At 38.3% G+C, this 24,538-nt stretch overlaps 2 protein-coding genes and 1 pseudogene across 2 annotated transcripts; 1 reads left to right on the forward strand and 2 right to left on the reverse strand.

The window, feature by feature from the left end:
- Positions 1–583: 583 nt before the first annotated feature.
- On the reverse strand, positions 584–14,391 carry LOC149384672 (sodium/calcium exchanger NCL1-like). The gene is made up of 7 exons (XM_089626123.1): positions 14,142–14,391; positions 12,655–12,867; positions 12,392–12,570; positions 11,717–11,838; positions 1,657–1,921; positions 1,087–1,401; positions 584–862 (listed from the first exon to the last, which is right to left on the reverse strand). The coding sequence occupies exons 1-7, from the start codon at positions 14,389–14,391 to the stop codon at positions 614–616; spliced, it is 1,593 nt and encodes a 530-aa protein (XP_089482249.1). The 3' UTR covers positions 584–613.
- LOC149384673 (uncharacterized) lies at positions 2,578–8,286 on the forward strand (annotated as a pseudogene).
- A 3,580-nt stretch (positions 14,392–17,971) lies between the features above and the next one.
- Positions 17,972–24,178, reverse strand: LOC149384674 (RNA helicase family protein). Its single transcript, XM_089627027.1, has 23 exons — positions 24,007–24,178; positions 23,801–23,930; positions 23,623–23,697; positions 23,414–23,503; positions 23,206–23,285; positions 23,049–23,118; positions 22,886–22,971; positions 22,589–22,658; positions 22,343–22,438; positions 22,145–22,250; positions 21,933–21,979; positions 21,755–21,838; positions 21,565–21,618; positions 21,189–21,289; positions 20,757–20,847; positions 20,172–20,336; positions 19,989–20,078; positions 19,581–19,652; positions 19,370–19,468; positions 19,111–19,197; positions 18,945–18,998; positions 18,397–18,476; positions 17,972–18,297 (listed from the first exon to the last, which is right to left on the reverse strand). Exons 1-23 carry the CDS (start codon positions 24,108–24,110, stop codon positions 18,150–18,152), a joined length of 2,079 nt encoding a protein of 692 aa, XP_089483153.1. The 5' UTR covers positions 24,111–24,178; the 3' UTR covers positions 17,972–18,149.
- Between the last annotated feature and the right edge of the window lie 360 nt (positions 24,179–24,538).

The following is a 24,538-nucleotide window of genomic DNA, read 5'->3' on the forward strand; positions in this document are numbered from 1 at the left end:
TGTTGGCGTTATGATATTGGCCCCGGTTATTGTAGTTGTTGACGTAGTTGGCTTGCTCGGTATGTACGTCATTGGCTTGAGGGCAATTGTCGGTGAAGTGAGCCCCATTAACATAACATAACAGGCGAGAAAAATAATATTCCTACCTCAATGATACATTGAGACCTAAAAGGAGGAAAATCAAACTAAGAATTAGTAACACAAAGATGAAATGTGCACATCTCTGTATACCACTATAATTTGATAGGCTTATTTATATTTGCAGCCCTGAATTTTACAGGAAATAGCAAACTGGTCTATATTCAATTTATTTTTGCACAAACTATCCCTGAAATTTAAAAAGCACTTGCGACCCTCCTTTTTCTTAATTCCGGACAATAGTTTGACGGAATCTCAAATGTGTGGCTTATGTTAAAATAGCCACTTCACGCGTATTGATTGCAGGTAAGAATATTGATTAAATTAAATTAAAAGAATTTTGGACTCTTTTCTACACTAGCGTAACATTACAGAACAGACTAAATAATTTTCTTATAGGACGAAAAGAAAACTAAGATTTAGTATACAAAGAAGTGCGACTTAATTTTATATTTCTCAGTTGTTCATCGAACTTCTAAGCCCATCCAAGAACAGCGGTAAGGAAGTACATGAACAGAAGCGAAACGGGGTACAAAGCAAAGGCCACAATACAAGTCCAGAACTGGAATTTGGTGTTGAAACTTGTGTACAGACCGGTCACCAAACATATGACCACCACAATCAAAACCTCGGCCGAGACATCCGAAGTCAAGTCTCGGATATAAACGAGCGCCAAGAAAACGAACAATCCTACCATGTTGTTCATGAACACCCCACTATAAATCTGCAGGCGAAGATAAATAAAAAAAAATGTTAGAAATCAGTGACACTAAAGCAATAAAATATGAAAACAAAAACTATACAGATATACACAGAAAATCCAAGATAGAGTTAGAACTACATCTCTTGAAAATCATATTTTTTTGCTAGCGAGGTTTTCGAGCCCATCCAAAATTTGACAACAATATCAACAAAGACATAATTAGTTGTTGATTAAGTAGCATATACCTCAGATAGTGTTAAGGATATGTCCTTCTCAGTCTTGTGCCTTGATGACTTGACGGCCCTGAGGGCTTGTCTAAAAGTCAAAGCCAAGGGAATAACAACGTAGCTGATGAGGAAAGAAGGAATGTTCGCAGCGACGGAGAATTGCGCGATACTTTGCACTAAAGGTTGTCCTAATATGATTGTTATGGCGGTTCCGAATACTATAAGAAGAGCCGCTTTTGCATAGTTCAACCAGACTTCATTGCGGCGTCTTGTTCTAACCCCTTCTTTCCGAGCTATCAGCCGTTGTCGCTCTTCGCTTGTGTTAGTACTAGCCTTGTTGCCAAAGCGAAAGAGCAAAAAAAAAAAAAATTATGAAACACAATTAATTAATAGATTACATTTCCAATAGCATACTGCTATTTAAAAACTAATCGGCATGAGTAACACATGATACCAAAATATTATGAAATTCCATATCAAAACGACTCGTGATTTGTAAACAATGTTAATTAAGATGTTCTTTCGATCTTTATTTATGAAGGATTCTTAGTAGATGGAAATATTATTAATATATAACCACTGTATTACCTTTTCTTTGGTTATAAAGAGCTTTCGTTTGCGCTTACGTACTGTTTCTTCGTCCTTGGTCGCGATAAGCCAGTTCGAGAGCCCCACAACAAACTCGTCCTCGGTTACTCTAGAGTCGCCAGAGGAGTCGAATTGTTCCATGACTTTCGCTACGAAGTCATGGTCGTGCAACCCGGTTACTTCGATTTGGATACCCAAGTTCAATGCTTTTAGCTCGGATGTAGATATGTACGAGTTTTTATCCTGGTCAATCATGTGAAATATCCTGCAAATATATATATAAGTTGTTACGGGATAAAGTAGTCAGATACTGAGTAGGGTAGTCGGACCCCCGAGCAGAATGAAGAATCCAGCATCAAGCTCAGGTAGAATAGACCTAAGGGCTGTACATCGAAAAGGAACGAACCGTTCATAAGGTAAGAACGAAACCGACCGATCAGAACTTCGGAGAGAAGAGAAGACCGTAGGTCAAAGACCAGTCAAACCAAAAGAAAACATGTTTCAAATACTTAAACGCACACCTTGACGGTTCAGGAATCGTGCAAAGATTAATAACCGTCCACCTCAGCGAGAGGGAATCAGCAGTTACCAAAAATCGTCTAGAACGTGGGATTGATCACCCCACGTTCCCCAGAATAACCGTCAGAGCCCGCAACCACAAAGCTACACCAGACAAGTATAAATAGGAGCTTGCGGCACAGAACTAAGGACCTTTTTTTTACTTACTTTCTTTCACTTTGAACCTCTAGAAAACATTGCTCTCTTGTATTAGATTCGTCTATATAAAGAGAAAGTCTTGCCTAAATCATCTCTGTACTCGGAGTCCTCGTACTCGGAGTCTGTGTATTTTCGTGAGATATTGTTGTACTAATTTTACAGGTCAACAGTTGGCGCTAGAAGGAGGGGACACAGCTGAAGAATATGGCTAGTTCATCCACCCCGATCACTGTCCCCGGCCAGGAGACGGAGATAGAACATCACAATCACACCTTGCCTCTCACCCTGGAAGAAATAGCTGAACTTCTCCCGGAACCTAGTCTCGAAGAACAATTCAGACAGATGCAAGAGCGTCTTTCGGTCTTAGAGGCGAATAACAGGGAGCTGAAGAGAAGGCTGCAGGCAAAGAAAGTCACACTGCGAAGCGCGGTAGTGATCCCAGATGAAGAACCCGCACACCGATCAGGGAAAGAACCCGTCGGGCAGGATCCGCATGTTAAGAAATCTCGGAAACATGCTAAAGATCGGTATGAGAGGATGGAAGATGACTCTGAATCCGAGAAATAGCAGTCCAGTCAGGAAAAGATTCCTGATCGGTACCAGCCCACTATGGACAAAGGTCATTCAAACACTTTCAGAAATAGCATGGTAAGCTCGGAAACTGAAGACAGCGCGAGCACCAACAAAACAAATTTTAGAAGATTGGAGCGTCGAATCGAAGAGGTGGCCCTAGATCAGAAGGAGTCTATCCCGAAAGTTGGAGAAGCTGTCTCCCCTTTCACAGCACACGTGTTAGAACACCCGTTGCCTGATCGTTTCAGGATGCCAAGCATCCCAGTATACGATGGAAAGACCGACCCGGGAGACCATCTAGACACCTTTTCTTCTTGGATGATGTTGCAAGGGGCCGGACCAGAAGTTATGTGCAGAGCGTTCTCTATCACTTTAACTGGCTCAGCCAAGAGGTGGTATAGAAAACTAAAGCCAAACTCCATAGGATCCTGGAAGCAGTTATCCAGAAAATTCATGGAACAATTTGTCGGCTCAAGCTCAGGAAAAACTCCCAAAGAAAGGCTGCTAGCGGTGAGACAAGCCCACGACGAGTCATTGAAAGATTTTATTAATCGCTACTCGGAGCAAGCTCTCAGGTTGACGATCTGAATGAAGACTTTAAGCTCTTCAAGATCTCCTCCAGCGTCCGAACAGAATCGGAGTTCTGGTGGTCACTTCAGAAGACTAGTCCAAGGGACTACAACGATTTCCTGAAGAGAGCTCAGAAGTATATCAACGCGGAGGAAGCAAGGTTGGCGGCAAGAAAAGCAAAGCCACCAAAGAGCTTCCGAGAAGAGCACAGGGAGCGACATTCTGAGGATAACCGCCCACCAAAGAAGAGCCGATCTGGAGCAGGACCTCTGAAGCCTTTTTCCAGTAAGTTTGATAAATATCATAAACTCAATGCCCCGATAGAGGAGATATTTAGTCTTACACAGGACAAAGAAGATTTCCCTAAGCCAAGGCCAATCAAGAAAGATATCTCAAGGAGAGATAAAACAAAATATTGTGCTTTCCACGCGGACATCGGTCATCGCACTGCTGACTGCTTCAACCTCAAAGAAGCTATAGAAGCTCTGATCCGAAGAGGAGCGCTGAAGAAATTCAAGGCCGAGCACGGGGATCAAGAGGATCAAAAAGGTGAAGCATATGCTGAAATCTCGCTCATAGTCGGAGGACCACATGTGGGAGGAACTTCAAGGAGCGCTCAAAAGAGCTATGTAAGAGAGGCCTACGCGGGACCCCGACAAATCTTGTTTACAGCCGAACAAAGGCCTAACAAGATAGCCAAACCTAGCTCGGAGCCTATCACCTTTACAGCAGAAGATGCTCGGTGGGTGATGTTTCCTCACAACGATCCACTGGTCATATCAGCTCTTATCGGTAACAGGAATGTACACCGAATATTGGTGGACACTGGGAGTGCCGTCGACGTGCTCTATGAAGACACATTCAACAAAATGGGTCTTAAGCAAGACGCATTAGCTCCCTCTCCTGAAAATCTCTACGGTTTCACAGGAGACTCAATCCAGCCTAAGGGAGTAGTCCAACTCCCAATAACTGTAGGAGAGAGCCCGAGGAGTAAAACCACTAACACAACGTGGGTGATGGTCCCCGGAAAATCTTCATTCAACGCGATCATTGGCAGGCCAACCTTGCAGTCCCTCGGGGCTATCGCTTCTGTGGAATATTTGAAAATGAAGTTTCCTAGCGAGCACGGGGTAGGTGAAGTAGTCGGTACACAGGCTATCGCAAGAAGCTGTTATGCAAATTACCTCAAAAAGAGTCAGGACAAAGATGTCCACAAAGTTATGATGATCGACTCGGATTTCGACCCACGCCTTCCGAGCCGAGAAGAGATTGGCCCATGAGATGAAGTCGAGGAAGTCACTCCGGATCCAAAACAACCTAAGAAGAAGCTCAAGATTGGAAAATATCTTGAATCAGGTACCAAAAATAATTTAATTACTCTCTTGTCTAATAGCTTAGACATATTTGCCTGGTCACAGTCCGACATGACGGGGATAGATCCTCAAATGGCGTGTCATAGGTTAAATATAGATCCTAAAGAAAAACCTATTAGACAAAAGAGAATGGCTTTAAACTCCGAAAGGTATATAGCCTTAAAAGAAGAAGTAGATAAGCTAATTTCTATCGGATCAATAAAAGAAACTAAATATCCAAAATGGGTAGCCAATCCCGTCCTGGTCAAGAAACCTAACGGGAAATGGAGAACTTGTGTGGATTTTACGGATCTGAACAAGGCTTGCCCAAAAGATAGTTTCCCTATGCCGAGAATAGATCAGTTAGTAGACGCCACAGCAGGCCATGAAATTTTAAGCTTCATGGATGCCTACTCTGGCTACAATCAAATCCCTATGTATGGTCCCGACCAGGATCAAACGGCATTTATAACTGACCGAGGACTATACTGTTACACAGTAATGCCCTTTGGGTTAAAAAATGCTAGAGCAACATATCAAAGATTAGTAAATCGTATGTTCGCTGAATTACTCAGGATTACGATGGAAGCATACATTGATGATTTGCTGGTTAAGAGTCGAAAAACAAATGAACATACGGACGATCTTAGAAGATCATTCGAACTTTTAAGGCAATATCGCATGAAATTGAATCCTCTAAAATGTACGTTCGGTGTCTCTGCAGGTAAATTCTTAGGTTTCATCGTTCATGAACGAGGCATCGAAGTAAAATCCAGAGAAGATCACAGCCTTATGGAACATGACACCACCACGGAACATAAAAGAAGTGCAAAAGTTGACAGGGTGCATAGCTGCATTAAGCCGTTTTATTTCGAGGTCAACCGATCGGAGTATTCACTTCTTTAATGCGCTCAGAGGCTCCAAGGAATTTGAATGGACCAAGCAATGCAATGAGAGTTTCGGCTCTCTAAAAGAGCACTTGGCATGGCCTCCTACTTTAAGAAAAGTACAGGAATGAGAGCCCCTGGAAATTTACTTAGCCGTATCGGAGCATGCAGTGAGTTCAGCGTTAATCAAGAATGAGGGAAAGCACCAGGTCCCGGTTTATTATACTTCGCGACGTCTCAACGAGGCGGAAGGAAGATACCCGGAACTCGAAAAGCTAGCCTTCGCCCTCATCACCGCTTCTCGGAAGCTGAAACACTATTTCCTCGCACATCCGATTACAGTCCTTACCAATTTCCCGCTACGCCAGGTGCTGCAAAAACCTGATGTGTCCGGAAGGCTAATGAAATGGTCGATCGAGCTGACACAATATGATATACGCTTCAGCCCCCGACCAGCAATCAAAGGACAGGCAGTAGCTGACTTCATTGCAGAATTCACGTACAGACCAGTTGATTTCCCAATTTGGGACATGTACGTAGACGGAGCGGCCAACGAAAAGGGATCCGGGGTCGGGATTGCGCTATCCAGTCCAGAAGGAGACAAGGTAAAATTCGCTTTAAAATTCGATTTCAATGCTTCAAACAATGAAGCTGAGTACGAAGCTATGATACATGGGCTACAAATAGCAAAGATTTAGAAATCAAAAAGCTCAAAGTGTATTCGGATTCTCAGTTAATTGTTAATCAAATGAAATTTGAATTTCAGGCAAAAGGCGAAAAGATGTCGCTATATGCCGAGAAAGCCAGAAACCTGGCAAGCAAATTCGAACTTTGCGAAATCACCCAAGTCCCCAGAGCCATGAACGAAGAGGCCGATGCATTAGCGAAGCTCGCCACCCAAGGATCCGACTCGGAGTCAATCCCAGTCATCAAGATTAGGCAACCTAGCATTGAGCAAGCTCCCCATGTGCTTCAGGTCGATCAACGAAAGTCATGGCAAACTCCGATCAGGGAGTACTTGCAGCACGGAGCTCTGCCCGAAGATAAAAATGAGGCTAGAAGCTTGAAATTCAGAGCTGCTCGGTATTTCCTAGAAGGTCAAAATCTCTACAAAAGAGGATTTTCTCAGGCTCTCCTCAAATGTCTAGACGAAGACGAAGCTGAATATACTCTCAAAGAAATCCATGAATGGATATGCGGAAGTCACATCGGATGCAAAGCATTGGCACAAAAGATCATCCGGCAAGGACTCTACTGGCCAACGCTAAAATCCGATGCTCGGCACATGACACAAAAATGCGTCAAATGCCAGAAGTTCTCTAACATCCCGAGGCTTCCTCCTAATCAACTCATCTCCCTCTCATGCCCGATCCCATTCGCAGAATGGGGAATAGATTTGATCGGAGCTTTGCCAACAGGCCGAGGTGGATGTAGGTACGCGATTGTAGCCATCGACTATTTTTCAAAATGGGTTGAAGCCGAGCCCTTAAATAAAATAACAGCTCATGCAATTGAGAAATTTGTATGGAAAAATATTATTACTCGGTTTGGAATACCAGTCAAAATTGTATCCGACCACGGAACTCAGTTTGACTGCGATTCCTTCAAAAGTTTTTGTGAAAAATATGGCATTAACAAGGTTTTTTCTACTCCAGTCAGACCACAGTCCAACGGATTGGTGGAGGCCGTCAACAAAACAATCAAACACGGCCTAAAAACGAAGTTAGGCGAACAGAAGTCAGAGTGGGTGGATATGCTCCAAGAAGTCATCTGGTCATACAGAACCACCGAGCACTCTGCAACTGGCGAAACGCCTTTCTCCCTCGCATACGGTTCCGACGCGGTCATCCCGACCGACGTCATGATACCAACAGTGAGAAGAGAAAACTACTCGACAGAGGTAAACAACGACATTCTAAAAATTAGCCTAGACTTGCTAGAAGAAAAAAGAGAAAAAGACAGATTAAGAAATCTCGCTAACCAACATAAAGTTACTCGGTATTTCAACAGGAAAGTCCGACCAAGATCTTTCAAAGTCGGCGACAAAGTCCTCAGAAGAGTTTTTCTCGACACCAAAATCCACCAAGAAGGAGCCTTCAACGCAAACTGGGAAGGACCCTACATCATCCGAGAAGACTTCGGAAACGGGGCATACCGACTACAACAGTTGAGCGGTGATATGGAGAAAAACCCTTGGAATGCCGAGCACCTTCGCCGATTTTACGTTTAAGTTTTCCAATTTTTAAACATTCAAAAAGTGGCTTGGTCGCATGTATTGTGTTTGCAATTTCAAAAAGCGGCTTGGTCGCACATACTTGTGATTTCCAGAAGTTATTTATCTTTCGTTTCTCTACTCGGTGTTAAATCACATGGTTTTTATAATTTACGGCTAAATAAACTAGGCGGCAGGATAATTAGCAAACAGTTGTTTACAAAACTTAAAATTTGAAATATACTTAGTTATACTTTATTTTGCCAAAGTTCAGAAATACTTTTTACTCTATTTTCGCCAAAATCAGAAACGCAGATAAATTAACATGGATTACAGATCCGACCAAGGATCAATTGTTCAAAACCCGAGCGGGTTAACAAAAATTACATAATAAAAGATCCGACCACGGATCAATTGTTCAAGACCCGAGCGGGTTAACAGAAATTAGAATGCAAAATAAAATAAAATTCTACTCCTGGTCGCCTCCTCCATCCACGTCGTCACTAGCTCTTGACTCCGAATCCTCATCAAGATCCGTAGTATCCAGAGTAGGATTCTTCGGACCGAGGATCCGAACGGCTTCGTTTATTCCGGCGGTATAAAGGTCATTGCGCATGTTGCGATAGTCCTCGGAAGCTTTGTACTCTTCCACCGCTGCTAAACGAGCAGCCTCAAGATCTGCTTGGAATTTCCGCGTAAGCTCCGATCGGATCTTCACCGTTTCGTCCCTGGCCGCATCCCTCTCCTTGAGAAAACGATCGTTCCGTTGTCTCAAAGATGTAAGCTCGGAGCCTAGTAGTCCGACAAGGCCGACCACACCAACGAAACTTTGTGGTAATCAAAAAGGTCAGTTATAAAATTTGTCAAGGAAAGAAAAGAGATACCGACTAGGTGAATAAAAACGTACCGAAACCACGGAGTCGGTGACCTGGTTAAACCTCTCTAAAGGCTCAAACCCGAGAACCGCTTGGACCTTCTCGGCAGGAAGATGCTCGTGAAGGAAGGTAACGATCGGAGTCAGGTGGTCGGATGCAGAAGAAGGTTCGGTCAGGCTTTTCACCGGAGAAGAGCTCGGAAGTTCCGAAACCTTTGAAGCAGACGCGGTCGCCCACTTACTAGCAGCCAAAGTCTTGGAAGCATTAGTACGTTTCGGGTTAGGAGGAACCTGTTCGGGAGCGGCTCTCTTCTTCGCCATCTGTGCAATCTCTGTTAAGAAACAAAAAGTAAGAACGAGAAAAGATTGGAACATATGCGATTTGATAAGAGACGAATAGAATGCTCACTTGAGTAGGGATAATAATAGTATTCTTCGAGTAAGTCTGGGTCCGACAACACAAACGTCGATCGATCAGCCTCCGAAATATCAAAGATCTCTGAGTGGAGTGGTCGCTCGTCCTCGGGATACTGTGGAAGGGAACCTGGAACCAAACATAAAACATATAAGGAAACTAGAACAGAAAATCTGGTCCAGTTTATCAAATAAGAATTTTGAACCAGAGTCACACCCAGTTCCGAGAACGAAGCTCTTATGGGACACCTATCGTAGGAAGCGTTCCCTTCAACCCAAAAGAAGTAATCTTTCCAATTTTTCTGGCTGGAAGGAAGACGAGTAACCACCCTAGATTGGTCATCATGGGCCCGAGCATAATAATAACCATGTTGTCCGGGAGCCGACTTAAACGAATAATACTGCGAAAAATCTTGTAAAGTGACGGGGCGATCGTAAACTCTCGCCCATAGCACGGCCATCCCAAAAAAAATCTTATACACGTTGGGGACGAGCTGAGTAGGAGAACAACCCAGGTCAGAAACGAACTGAGAAATGAGAGGATGCATCGGTAATCCTCCGATCAAATTCAAGATAGCCTTGTTGAACGCTATCTTCCCGGCAGGAGGCTGATCGGCCCTCTCATTTTCTAAAGGTGCCGAGATGATAATTCCTTCTGCTATCTCAAATTCCTCCCTCAGTTCTTGTATATATTTTTCGGTAACCCGAGAAGTCCAAACCTTGGCCGAAAACTGGCCCTCTTTCCGTTCAAAAACCAAGGCCTCATCCTCTTCCTCCGGGAGATCGACCCCAAATGTCCTCCCGCTCGGACCCGGAGTGCCTTGAGAATAGCCCTCTCCTCGGTCTTGCGAAAGAGAAAGGCTCGTCGTATCACGAGATTCCGACTCGCTCCCCCTCAAACCCTCAAAGAAGCGGACAAAGACGATATCTCCAAAACCATAGTATCCCTACACGACAGGGAAGACGAATCAAAAATCCTTGCCTCGATATCAACCCTCTCGGACCCATATATAGGATACACGCATGATTCTTCATAAGCAATTACGGGACGGTCCCATCCGACAAGATAACATTATCGGGGTCGGGTTCCGATCACCGAACGACACGGGGGTCGAAACTCAGGTCAGGACGCGTGAGCCCTCCCATAGCCCTAAGGAAGTTGAGAAACTATGATCCCTAAAGTCCGGAGGGTCCGAATACGAGAAGTAAAGGAAAGTACAGACCACCGAGTAACGACTTTAAAACAAAATATATATATATATATATATATATATATATATATATATATATATATATATATATATCGGATTAAGGATAAAGAAACCTTACCCACAAATTGAAGGTCGGAAGGTCTGAGCAGAAAAAAACAAGAGAACTGAGAGCACAATCCGAATAGGCAGGTCAAGCCGAGAACGCTCTGAGAGTGAAATTTGAGACGAAAGGCAAAATGAAGTCAAAATTTCGGAAAAGGCCTTATATAAAGACCACACGAACGGCTGGGATTAAGCTTGTCCAAGAAGCCGAACATATCTGACCGTCGAAGCGAAAAGACGCGATGATTCAACAGTACCAGAGACAAACGACGTCGTACGATATCCTGCAAAAAAGAAAAGAATATAGAATTCTACTCGGGTCATTCCGAGACGAACAAGCAAAAATGAACACGGTCATCAATTAACCGAAATAGTTCCTTACCATTTTTGCTAAAAATACTAAGAAACTGGAGGGCTGCTGTTACGGGATAAAGTAGTCAGATACCGAGTAGGGTAGTCGGACCCCCGAGTAGAATGAAGAATCCAGCATCAAGCTCAGGTAGAATAGACCTAAGGGCTGTACATTGAAAAGGAACGAACCGTTCATAAGGTAAGAACGAAACCTACCGATCAGAACTTCGGAGAGAAGAGAAGACCGTAGGTCAAAGACTAGTCAAACCAAAAGAAAACATGTTTCAAATACTTAAACGCACACCTTGACGGTTCAGGAATCGTGCAAATATTAATAACCGTCCACCTCAGCGAGAGGGAATCAGCAGTTACCAAAAACCGTCTAGAACGTGGGATTGATCACCCCACGTTCCCCAGAATAACCGTCAGAGCCCGCAACCACAAAGCTACACCAGACAAGTATAAATAGGAGCTTGCGGCACAGAACTAAGGACCTTTTTTTTACTTACTTTCTTTCACTTTGAACCTCTAGAAAACATTCATCTCTTGTATTAGATTCGTCTATATAAAGAGAAAGTTTTGCCTAAATCATCTCTGTACTCGGAGTCCTCGTACTCGGAGTCCTCGTACTCGGAGTCTGTGTATTTTCGTGAGATATTGTTGTACTAATTTTACAGGTCAACATAAGTATATATATATATATATATATATATATATATATATATATGAGCCGACGACTTAGACAATAAACTAAAAATAGAATAATATATACTATTTGACTTAATTAGTTAACGTACTCGCGGATCACGGGAATGTTCGGCCTTCGACCGGCTGTGAGAAGGTTTTGTAGAAGGTTTCTTTGTATGTACTTTCGCAGCACGAATTCTAGTCTTCTCTCCTGAATCCATGGTCGAAACCCCTGAAACAACAATACATTTTTTTAGATCTTATCATGCGTCTGAGAAACATTTTAATAGCAATAAAGTATTAGCAAAAGATATCTATAACTGGGTGTGTCTAATTTACTTTTTTTTTTTTTTTTGTGTGGATATATTGATAATTTTTATAAAATTGAGAGACATGATGATACGTCCATCGTACTTGAAACACACGAATCCGATTTATCTGTCTTTTTTCTTTTCTTTTCTCGATAAAGTGTATTATAGTATTTTTAAATCATACACCTCTTCTATGTCATAATTTAATTGGAGATATATGACAAAAAAGAGAGAAAACCTTCTCTGTTAGCAATTCTCATTAATTGTTCAACTGTGTCCTCAATATAAATAAAAATTAGTATTGACTCTATTTCTAACCAACTCAGCTAACCAATCATCTATGCCTTTCACTCATAGGCCAACTTGGTCACTCTCTTTTCTAGCTGACTCTATCGGATCTCTTACAAAGGCGATCATATATCTCACCGCAAGATACAATATTTTAATAGCACTACAAGAAATTAGTGAAATTACCTGATAGATGAAAAAAGATGAGAGAAGCGCAATGGTGGCGATGAGAGAAATTAGGATGACCACTCGACTCCCAGAAGTCGAAGCGAATTTGGACATCATAAGAATGAAAAACGGGATTAGGGAAGCAAGTATTACTCTTGCAGTGTGACTCGTTTCCACGTCGGAAGTTACTCCATAACCTGCACATTTTAAAAAATGAATGTCAAAAAACATTTAAAACTTATTAAATTATCGTTTGATGATACATCAAAACATCATAATACCTGTTAAGGTGAAAGGTTTGGCATTTGGTTCTTTGAAATCCGATATTGAATTACGTGTGCTTTCTTGAGGACGTGACGTCATGTCTTGGCTGCCAAAAGCGACGACGAGTCCCCAAATTAGTGTGAGGGACATTGTCGTTTTTCCGACGAGTAGACCCATGCTTATTCCTACTTGCTCTTCAACGGAATCTGAACTCGAGGCTATTCCACTCACTGAGAATTTTAATATTTATCGTTATAATTTACCACGGTTAGTTTAAGGTAGTTGTGGTGAGCAACTAATAAACTTCATGAAGTATACGTACGTTACATGTAATATAATTGATGTCAATAGGGCTAAATTTAATAAAGTTGTGATTTTAGGTCAAAAAATTCAACAACAAATCAAATATAAAAAAAACATATTTTTCCAATGCTTTATTTATATTTGTATCTTATGCAGACTTCTTTTGATATGGCTGTTTCCGAAAATTTAGACAGTTGAATATGTTTGTTTTATTATCCATAATTTCAATATCCCTTTGAGAACACTAATCATTATAAAAAGATTTACTAACAAATCTTCATAAATAACCCAGGAAAAGCTGTGATATAAGGAACCAATATTCTATGTAGGATAATCACATGTCCTCGTCAATAACCCCCATGTGTCTATCTGTTTATACGTACCTTTGTTTATTTTAATTTTATCTTTCAATACTTATTGCCGTTCGACGTTTTTGACTTCTTGTATTTTATTTATTTTTATTTTTTTTTGTGAAATCCAGCTGGGTTGAGCAATTTTCACGCAAAAGTAAAACAAAATTTCTTCCCAAGATGTTTGAAATTTCATTATTATTTTCCGGAACTGTACAAAAATAGTTTTCTATGAGTAATTAGTTATCCATTTAAGGATGCAATTAAGTAAATAAATCTCTGTAGGGAAACAAATCATACACTACGGTCAATATATACATGTTCTTTGTTATTCAGCTATTTACTTTTCATTTAAACGGTCGGTCAATGACATTATATATATCAAATTTTGGATAATGGGTTTTAGGTCCATAAACCAACACAACAAAAATACCGACTTCATCAACTAAAACTTATTATTATTATTATTATTATATATATATATATATATATATATATTATAAGTTGTAATCTAGTAGAAAAAATGGTTTTTAACATATTACAATATTTTATGCATAGAAGATTTTCTATCATATAGTCGCTAATTTTCCTAGGAATAAACCTTAAAAAAAAAAAAAAAAAAAAAAAAAAAAAAAAAAAAAAAGCGCTTAAGGCCAACGAATACAGAAAAAGATCAATTACATGAACTATAAATTAAGCTAGAACAAAATATCTCGTTTTATGTCATACTATAAGTAATAATCCTAGCGGAAAATTGGTTTTATAAACATAGTACATTTGTCTTTGATTAAGATTTTTCTTTAATATCGGTAAAAAGATTACAAAGAATTATTGGAGAGAGAGGTAATTACCAAGAATCAAGCCTACTTGTGGAAAAGTACCGAGCAAGTGAAAAAGGCCCGACCCGAAAATCCCGGATCCGAAGGTCTCGAAGAAAAGATCCGAGCCGGAAGAGATATATTTTTCTCCGAACGACAGCAAAACCTCGTACACGGTTATCATGAACAGAAGACCCAACATCGTCGTCGTGCATGGCAAGAACCCGTGCGTGGCCTCACACATCACCGTCGTTGATATCAGGTTGTTGTCGTTTATCCTCATCTCAATCCCATAGTCGAGAGCTGAGCTGTCGGTTCTCACGGTACGACCATTTCCGTAAGGGATTGTTGAGGCGGTAAGTATGAGGATTGTGGTTATGAAGAGATTAGCTCTTTTCAGGGCCGGCCCTGGGCTAAGGCGGGCTAGGCCCACGCCTAGGGCCTCATATTTGGATGAGCCCCAAAAAAATTTCTGTATTTAATGTTATTGTTATAAAAAAAATTTATGTATTAAATTTTCACTAATTTTGTTATATATTTAATTTTTTATTGTTATCAAAAAGCCCCAAAATATTTATTCGCCTAGGGCCCCGATGAGTTCGGGCCGGCCCTGGCTCTTTTCATTTCTGAGCCAAGCAATTTTATTATTGTTAAAAATAATGATGAGGACTTTCTGCTTCAAACTGAATTAGAAGAATCGCAATAATGGTCGCAAAAGAGAGTTGGACAAAACTTCATACATGTGTGTGTGTGTGTGTAAATTCGAAGTCAAAATCGCAATGCAAAATCAACTTGCTATATTTATATATCATACTGAGGATTGTATATCCAACATCTTAAGAAAAGCCATTCATGATGATGTTTTCAACGGCCTAAAAAGCTCGGTATGTATGTATATATATATATATATATTGATAATTGTTGTATTAAAATGCTCAACTAAACATGGAATACTATTGATTGGCTAACAGTCTAACCTGGTGTTAGAAAGGACGTTACAGCTTGAGCAAATTTTGTTAGACTAATACAAAAAAAACAAAAAACAAAAAACAAAAAAAAATTGTATATATTTTGTGATAAATAATGTAACATTTTGCGGAGGTCGTTTACGTAACGTGACCAGTAGTAGGTAGTACAACTTGTTAGAGGAAAGTGATATGAAAAAAAAAAAAAAAAAAAAAAAAAAAAAAGTCCAAACGCGAATGTGTAAACCTAGCTGGCGGCTTTGTTAATTTTTTTTAATTTGTTAAATTTTTGTGATGTTTGACCAATCAAATATACGGAAGATTCAAAGAAAGAATAATAATGGCAATACCAACCGTACGTTAAAAGAAAGCCAATCAAGCTAGAACGTGCTAAAAATATGAGCCAACGATGAAAATTCCTCCAAACTTCCGTGAAGATTAATAGAAACGTGGGTATAGTCATTAATGGAAAAGTAAAAGAAAGATTCGGATAGGAGTTCCATGAAGATATTTCATCAATATGCATGCAATGGCAATTTCGGTGAAATGTGATCTTAAAGTTTCGTAAGAAATATCAAAATATTTTTTAAAAGAAAATAAAAAAAATGATTTCCTCGATAAAAAAAAAAAAAAAAAAAAAAAAAAAAAAAAAAAAAATTACAGTTATAATCTCATTAGTAGATGTTATTATAGTAACAATAATAATCTTAACGCATAAATATTAACTTTATTGCGGACTATATATTAGACAGGGCCCTGCCGCCCTGTAACTATATAGCAATTTTTTATTATTAGTTTGCACAAGACTTAGTTTAGGTGTCAAGACCTATTGTTTCTGAGGTGATCTCTACGATAAGGCGAATGTTCAATCTCTAGGAAACGCATTATTAACATTTGAATATTATATCTTGTAATTTGTGCTTAAATATTCTAAGTTATTGATAATATAATGTATAATGTAAAATTGAATTATTAAAAAAAATTATTAGTTTGCATACTAGTCAAACTTTCAAATTTCGATACAAAATAGCAAAAATAAATAAAAATTCTAAACACCCCTTCTTTCTCCTCTTTTCCTCATCTCTCATTCCTTCATTTGCCTCAGCCCTCAAAACTCATTATGTTTCCTAGATTTATGTGTTTGTGTGGTTGGACACGGGATAATTTCCTTGATTTTTTATTACTTTATCGACAAAAAAGTACACCATTTTTTTATAGATAATGTAAATGTTGTTGTCAAATTAATTGGCGATTTAATGTTGGCTAAATATTTATAGAATCGTGGATTATATTTTCGGATAGCATTGGACTTCGTTACAAGTGTTGTAACAGTCTTGTGCAATAGTCTTGGCCCATTGACTTGTGGGTTTTGCAATTCCGACTTGAAGTAGGATTCCTGCGTGGACTGATGAGATAATGAGCTGGTGCTCCTAATTCGACTTCAAGATGCATTTTGAACTAGTTTTCTTTATAAATACGTCAAAATAACACAGTCCTCACTCACGTCTTTTGAGAGATTTATTAGAGTGATTAGCTGAGCTTAGAACGACATGTGCTCAAGCTTTTAAGGTGTCTTTTATCTCTTCTTTGTTGCCTATATTCGGGTGATTATATTAGAAGCAAGAGGTTAGGTTTTCCATTGAAATTTTTGGAAAAAACAGTTAGAAGTCTCGGGAGAGATTCTGTGGGAATCGAGGGGATCTCGAGCTCAGGGGAGCCTAAGCTGTTGTTGAAGAGGATATATGTACGTTGGGTAGCTAGTGAGAGAGTCGTTGAGTGTAAATCTTTATTGTACTACATTATCATAGTAAATTGCTTTCCACCGGGCAAACATCATCCAGATGTAGGCACGACTTGCCAAAGTGGGCTACCAATTATGATGTCTATTTATTTTTTTCACACTCATATCGTTTATTTTTCATATCTCTAAATTTTAGCAACTGTTGTACTTTTTGTTATAACACTTTCTGCAACAGTTGCGCAAAATCAGTAATTACAACTGTTATTAACTATTATCTACAACTATCTACACATATTAACATATTTTTGAATATTAATATTTGAATCTGGTTATGGTTCAGGAGACATGTTCTTGCTTTGATTCTCTGCCGCGGACAAGCTGGGTCCACGGCGATGGCCTTTGCGCCACGATTTGCTCCACGCCATATTGAAACACATCAATCGATCGATTCCAAAAGGCAAAGATGAAACACAACAAAACAATCAGAATTCACAATCAAATTCAAAATCAAAATCGGAGTTCAGAGACTGATCCGAAAGGAGAAAAGATCAGCTCATTCAAACAAAGAGAGAGAGAGAGAGAGAGAGAGAGAGAGAGAGAGAGAGAGAAGACTTATAATTGCTAAATATTTTTTTCATGACTCCGACAAACGTGACATTGCCGAATTCTATGTTCACATGGTTCAACCAAACGGAAGGCTGCATTAGTTGCGGCTGAGCCGCTAGGACCAGACCACTGGACGACGACACTAGTGAAATCAATTTGTTCGTTCTCATCTCTGATCCTGCTGCATGAAAATCGATTGGCGCTCTGATTTCGCCAAAAAGACGAAGACACTAGTTTTTCTGGTTTAGTTAGCTAATTATTTGCTATGTTTTTTTAGGTGTGTTGGAAGCAATATAATAGGAAAGGATATATTTGTCAATTAACAAATAGAATTGACCATGTATCAAAGTTTATAAAATCTTGGCTATTTTGCTAAAAAAAAAAATTAGCTATATATGTGCGCGCATAGTAAGTTCTTTTCTAAATGAAAAAGGTTATGCATACTCTAGCTTTAAATCTATACACACAAATATAAAATATATTTATTTTATATATATATATATATATATATATATATATATATATATATTTGTAAAATATATTTTTAACGAAATCACTGGAATATACATTTTTTATAGAGAAAATGATGCATATGGGGTATTTAAATGTCTGAAAAAGGTCAAACGTTAAAAATAAAAATAAAAATAAAAAACATAGGATTTTAGATGCCAAAGATTTCAACCAAGAATACATTGAATTCCAACGAAAAATCTCTTGCCGCAGAGGAGTTCAATGAGGCATCGAAGCAGGACGGTTAAAATTGTAAAAATGTGGTGCAGCCTCAGTTAGCCAAGAGGGGTCTATAGATATTACATTTCGCATGTATTGCCGGTCCGTTGATACGAGTGAATGGTATATTACCCATTTTGGATTAACTCTACACCATCAGAAGAAGGAAAAAAAAAAAAAAAAAAACGTTACAGATCAATCAGTTTCATAACAAATATCTATACATTTTTTTTTTTTGGTTACTTACCTGAACAACACAGATGATGGGTGAATATAAACTTCTTGAGAGCCTCTAATAGTCGTGTACTTCCCGTTGTGACTGTACGCCTATATCAATCGTAGAGACACAAGAAGTCAATATTCCGATACCTTAGGCCTTTATAGTAGATATTGCTCCAGTGTGAGCAGAATAGTCCTCAAACTATTGATTTTGTAACATTTTAGTCCTTTCATTAAAAATATAAACTTCTTTTGTGAAATCCAACACGCAAACATACAAACTTAATAACTTATTTATAATTTTAAAAACTATCATAACAATCCAAAATTTTAAATTTTGATTTAGTGTTTTCAAGGTTAGTTTATCATTAAAGCAAATTATTTATTAAGTTGGCAAACATGTTTTAAGTTTCTTAGATGATAGATTTCATTAAACAGTATGATATTTACAAAATAATAATAATAATATATAGTGCTACAAAATCAACAGTGATATTTTTAGTTTTTTCAACACAAAATTTATCACTCAGTGATAATCTGCACTAAAAATAAAAATAAAATAAAAATTTAGCTCACCTCTAAACGACATGCATTTGCAAAAAATCCGGCAGTAATTGCCTTTCTCAGTGCCTGTAAGAAACATAGTAAGACACTAATTAGAATGATAATATCATATAAAAAAGCTCATCAACTTGTCATTCATTTACTTTTAAGTCTGCTGAAATGTAATGTAATTTATTACCAGCAAATCTCCTTCACAGGATTTTAAGGCAATGCCTAATCTCTGAGACGTTCTTCTGAGTTGTTCTCTGATTTCTATAACCTTTTTCTGTGAACAGCCAAAATTGAACAAAATCACATTAGATATCGTTTAAATTAAAATAAAATAAACATGAAGACATGTATACCATGAACTGATCATCATTCTGTAGTAAGTGTCCCTGAAGAAATGAATAAGAAATAAAAACAAAGGACCAGATTAGATATTGAGAATGACCCACCATGGCGTGATAGTTCACGAAGTTCTTATGGCACCACTGTGAAGATTTACCAGACTGTAAAAATCCTTTGTAGACATTCAGAAACGTCACATGGTCACCCTGCAAGCCGTTGCAAAATAAAACAAAAATTAAGTAATCAGGTAAAAACAAGATTTTTTAACCAGACAATCAAGAAAATAAACTTAAAATCGTGAGATAAAAAGCTCAATACCTCAGCAGCGGCGAATCTCAATTTCGCTTCATCAAGATCCTTATTTGCTCCCCACCCAGAGGCCCAGATAGTCTACACAATGACTTAGTAATTAGATTTTACCCCTTTTATAAAATAAGAAATAGAAAATTCATTAGGGTAAATTTACTTCTATTTGGATTACCTGTATAACTATTTCTTTGAATGTTAAGCCGGCCACCCGTCTGGTAATACCCACATTACTAGTATATGTTTATTACTGGAAGGTGTATAAAATCTTTTAACATGTACCCAAATTTTCAGCATTACTGTTCCAGATAATCCTTACATACTTCTTATCAAGCAACCTTTTTGTTTTTATCTTTTGGAGATACATACAAAAAGGATATTCTTTATCACAATAATTTACGAATATACAATAAAACTCACTTGAACAGAGAGAATGGCGGCGATAGTTATCATCTCCTGTGAACATCCAAGTTCACTTGAAGACAATATCATTTTTGAAACCATTGGGTCCTGTTAAAATATTCAATTGGAATGCAAAATAAATAAATAAATAAATAAAAAGAGAGTAGTGCTGCGACAACACTTGCATATTATTTAACATACTAATGGTAACTCTGCAACTTGAAATCCAGCTGGAGAAGTAAGTTTAGCATCGTCGTCTAGAACTCTGAGTGAATAAAGTACTTCAAGTGCTCGAACCATTGCTTCAGGGGAAGGAGACGCTGGCCAATCAAAGCCCAGAATATTATCTATGCCCAGAGATTTCAACTGAGAAACAAGAATACAAATATTGGAGAGTTGGTACGAGCACACTTGCCAAAGAAGGAAAATAACTATGAATATTGCCAGGAATATTTTAAAAAATACATCTTTAAATATTAGCACTCGGGTATTCAGTACACGTAGTCTTGAGAATAACATAGGACAGCATGATGATTCAACAAAAATGATGTTTGTTAAGACAACGTTTTCTTGCCTTTATATTGAATTGGGAGAAGCACGTTAGCTTTTAGCTCAGATTTTAAAGGAAAGGGTTATTGTTGGGACCATTAATTTTCATTATTCAGAGAGACAAAAACGATATTGTGGATTATTAAGGATGAAAGAAATATCACGTGCCAAATTCTTTTAAATGTGGAATTTTTGCATGCAATTAATGAGTGTAGATATGTGTATATGATCGCTTACCTGAATGACGCAGGAAACGAGATTAGAGCGTTGAATCTCAGGAATCCCTTCGGTGGCCATGTCTTTGATGAAATACTCTTCGGTATAAAGCCTGTCTCAGTCACGAACAAATTCTTATGGTCAAACCATCATTTTCAGAATAACCTTTGAAAAGCATAAAGATTTCCAAGGACTAAAATGATGTGCTTAAGAAAATTAACATTGGTAGATAATTTTTCTGATTAATTATAAAGCTTTCTACTGCAAATATTCCCTGAGCTATTACACGAGTGGCATTTGGGTCCCTAAACTAAATTTCTTAGCAAGCTAGTCCTCCATTGATTTTCTAGCATTTTGTCTTGTACAAATAATTTTTTTTGTAATGACACCTATTACCTACAAAACTAAAAAACTATTGAAGATTATATGCGACTAGATAATAACGAGTGACACCTGTAACATTTCCCGGGGCGAACTCGGCCAGCCCTACCGGATCTTTGATTCGCAGAAGCCTTTGAAATTGGTGCTACCACAAGATTTTCAATATCTGTAACCTGGTTCAATAAGAGTGATTTCAATCAGAACATAGTGCCAAAGACATCTAAAAAGAAAAATTTTACTTCACCGCAAAGGAAATAGAGTCCTATGAACTAGAGTCCTATGAAGACATTTAATCCACTGAACTAGAGTCCTATGAAACAAGACTTGAGTGAACATTTGGGGGGGGGGGGGGGGGGGTGGTTAGGGCAGGGAAAAAAAAAAAAAAAAAAAAAAAACTATTATAGCATTTTACGAAAATGAAACCCAAAGAAGCTTGCACTGAACATACGGGATTGTAGAAGCGCTGCTTTGAGAATCCACTGTCAACAACATACACAATTCCCTGCACACAACACAAGATCGAAGTGACAATCAAGTCCATATCCCTTTAGAACGGCCTTTTCGTCCTAAGTAGTACTAAAACTTCCTTTCTTTTTCTTTTCTTTTTTGGGCATCTTTATTCTTTTTCAAATGTTTACCTCCAAGGTTAAGGATGTCTCGGCAACATTTGTTGATATCACTACTTTCCTCTTACCTCTAGGAGTCGGATTAAACACAAGCTCCTAAAACAAAAAGGGCAATATACATGAGCTGTTCTGATGTACAAGTAATCAAATGATCGAATTATCTGAAACGCGGAGAAATACGTTTACGAACCTGCTGACCACGTGGAAGACCAGAGTAAAGAGGCAAAATAACCAGCCCTGAAAAAAGAACATTTTGAAAGCCAATTACTTCACTGCCCATTTTGTAAAACAAAACGACAAAATTAAAGGAAAGAAAAATTGAGGTTTAGTATCACGATTCTTTCCGAATCATTTTCCTAATAAAAAATAGTAAATAAGTTTAAAGACGTATAACTTTTGCACCTGAAGCCTTTCTCCCACAATTTTGAATTTCGTCTGTTAGCAAATCTACAGCAGAATCAATGTCATCTTGACCGGTAAGAAATACCAGAATATCTCCCATTGGCTCCTGAGCAACACAAGAATTGTAAGGATTTCGATTGATTAAAACCTCCCAAAATAAAAACGTTCATATTCAGGCTTTAAAACTCATATCAGTACCTGATCATCGATCTCCAATACTGTCGAAACAGCAGCCCGAATATAGTTAGAGACAGATTCCTCGGCATAGTGAATTTGTACATTGAACCCTCTACCCTGTAACAGCACAGATTTAATGAATTTTTACTCTACAACATCCATGATCATCAAACCTCACTCTAAAATATTATCATTCACAGAAAATATATAATATTAACACTATAGCAAGTGGAAGAAAGAGAGGCTATGATCCTGGTAAAATAATACCTCAACTGATAGGATTGCTGGATCTAGCCTAGGCCGTTGAACCTTGCCTTCGATTTCTCGACGTTTTTTGCTGTTTTATAACACCGCAAAATAAATTTATTAATACAGATATCTTATGTTCGAATATCAACAATGGTGATATAAACACAATCATCTACCAACCAACCGAGCATAGCAGAGCAGTGTTATGTTACACATTTGAAATCAGTTAAGAACGAATATTTCAATATCATTACCTTTCACCCAAAGATCCCCAATTAAAAACACACGGCATTAGATCAAATACTCAGAACAAACCTTGTGTTGAAGAACGACGACATCGACTTTGCTTCAATTGTAGCAGAGGAGATCACTATACGTAACTCAGGCCGGCGCCGTTGGATCTACAAAATGAGAACCCAGAATCATATCAGAGGAACCAAACTACTTGGTTAAGGGTCCATAGTCCAAACAGAGATACCTTTTTTATCAGACCCAATAAAATGTCAGTCGATATAGATCTTTCGTGAGCCTCATCTATCATTACGACGCTGCAATAATAACATAGAAATGATGTTAATAAGAAGTGATGAGAATAAAGCAACAAGCATTATAGAAATCATTATTGACCAAAATACCTGTATTTCGTCAAGAGAGGATCGTCCATCATTTCTCGAAGTAAAACACCATCAGTGAGGAATTTGATCATCGTCACACCCTGTTCTACCGAAACCAGGAACCCATTAACGAACAACAACATCGGAATAGGGCTTCCATGGGAGATGCATACACATATAATAATAGGAAATAGATAGTAAGTCATTGATTAAATTCAGAGTGTCAAACATTTGTAGTGAGATCTTCAAATCGAATTGCATAGCCAACTTCCTCTCCGAGCTTGACACCCATTTCTTCAGCCACCCTCGAAGCAACAGCCTGAGGCCAACAACAATGAATGCGAGCTTGTCAAATTACACTCATTCTCAGCATTCCTAACACTGTTGCTATACATTTATTAAAAAAAAAAAAAAAAAAAAAAAAAAAAAAACACTCACCTGTACGGCCAATCGCCTGGGCTGTGTACAAGCAATGAGACGGCCACCGTGAGCCCACCCAGCTTCTTTCAGGAACTGTGATTTTCAAAAACCCAAGAAAAGTCTCGGTCTCAAGTCTTAATTATACAAACAGGAAAAAATATTACAAATTAGATAAAGGAAGAAATAAAAAGAAAACCTGAGGAATCTGAGTGGTTTTGCCGCTACCGGTCTCGCCGACAACGATGGTGGTGGAGTGAGTTTCGATTAGATACAGAATGGCCGTACGGTACTTGTACACTGGAAGCCTCTGTCTCGAATGTCCCAAGCTTCCATGCCCGAACAGAGTACAAGATTACTTTGAAAGAAACGGCCAGAGAGAGAGAGAGAAGTGAGAAAGAATACCGCGAAGATGAAGAAGAGGATGAGGAGGCAAAGAAAAGGAGACCGCCTTCTTCATCTTCCACCACGCTTGGCTTCTCAGTTCCCGGCTTCCAAAACTTCGACATTCTTTTTTTCCCTTCGCTTCTTCTGTTCAGCGAGAGCTCAAAGAAGCTCTCTCACTTTCGTAGTATTCATTGTCAAATTTTGATAAATAATCATTCTATTTAAATTTTTTAAAGAGAAATTGAAAATTTTACTACTATTTAATATAAAAAAATTCATTTTCAACCAAAACTATAAGGGAAAATATCATGAGTGTCCCTCGTGTTTAATCGAAATGCGATATTTATCCCCTTTATTTCTAGAAATATATGACATATCCCTTCAGTTTAATATAAATGACATATACATCCCCTAAAAATATTATATTACAAATATCATCCTTTTTCGTTTATTTTTTACAAAAAAATAATTTGAACTCTCCAAAATACCCTTAATGAAATAATTTTTTTTTATTTTCTATTCTATATACAAAAAATTTAAAATTTAAAAA

Source organism: Urtica dioica, chromosome 9 (genome assembly GCF_054948205.1).
Source record: "Urtica dioica subsp. dioica isolate 48M chromosome 9, U.dioica_male_clone48M_v1_H2, whole genome shotgun sequence".
Lineage (NCBI taxonomy): Eukaryota > Viridiplantae > Streptophyta > Magnoliopsida > Rosales > Urticaceae > Urtica > Urtica dioica.

Coding starts and splice junctions, on each gene's coding strand:
- LOC149384672 (XM_089626123.1), bottom strand. CDS start 14,391: ATGAGGATAAACGACAACAACCTGATATCAACGACGGTGATGTGTGAG. Junction 1,402..1,656: donor TCTTTATAACCAAAGAAAAG/GTAATACAGTGG, acceptor TTTGGCAACAAG/GCTAGTACTAACACAAGCGA. Junction 863..1,086: donor TATCCTTAACACTATCTGAG/GTATATGCTACT, acceptor CTTCGCCTGCAG/ATTTATAGTGGGGTGTTCAT.
- LOC149384674 (XM_089627027.1), bottom strand. CDS start 24,110: ATGTCGAAGTTTTGGAAGCCGGGAACTGAGAAGCCAAGCGTGGTGGAA. Junction 23,119..23,205: donor CCTCTCTTGACGAAATACAG/GTATTTTGGTCA, acceptor TTATTATTGCAG/CGTCGTAATGATAGATGAGG. Junction 19,653..19,988: donor CCGCCATTCTCTCTGTTCAA/GTGAGTTTTATT, acceptor GTCATTGTGTAG/ACTATCTGGGCCTCTGGGTG.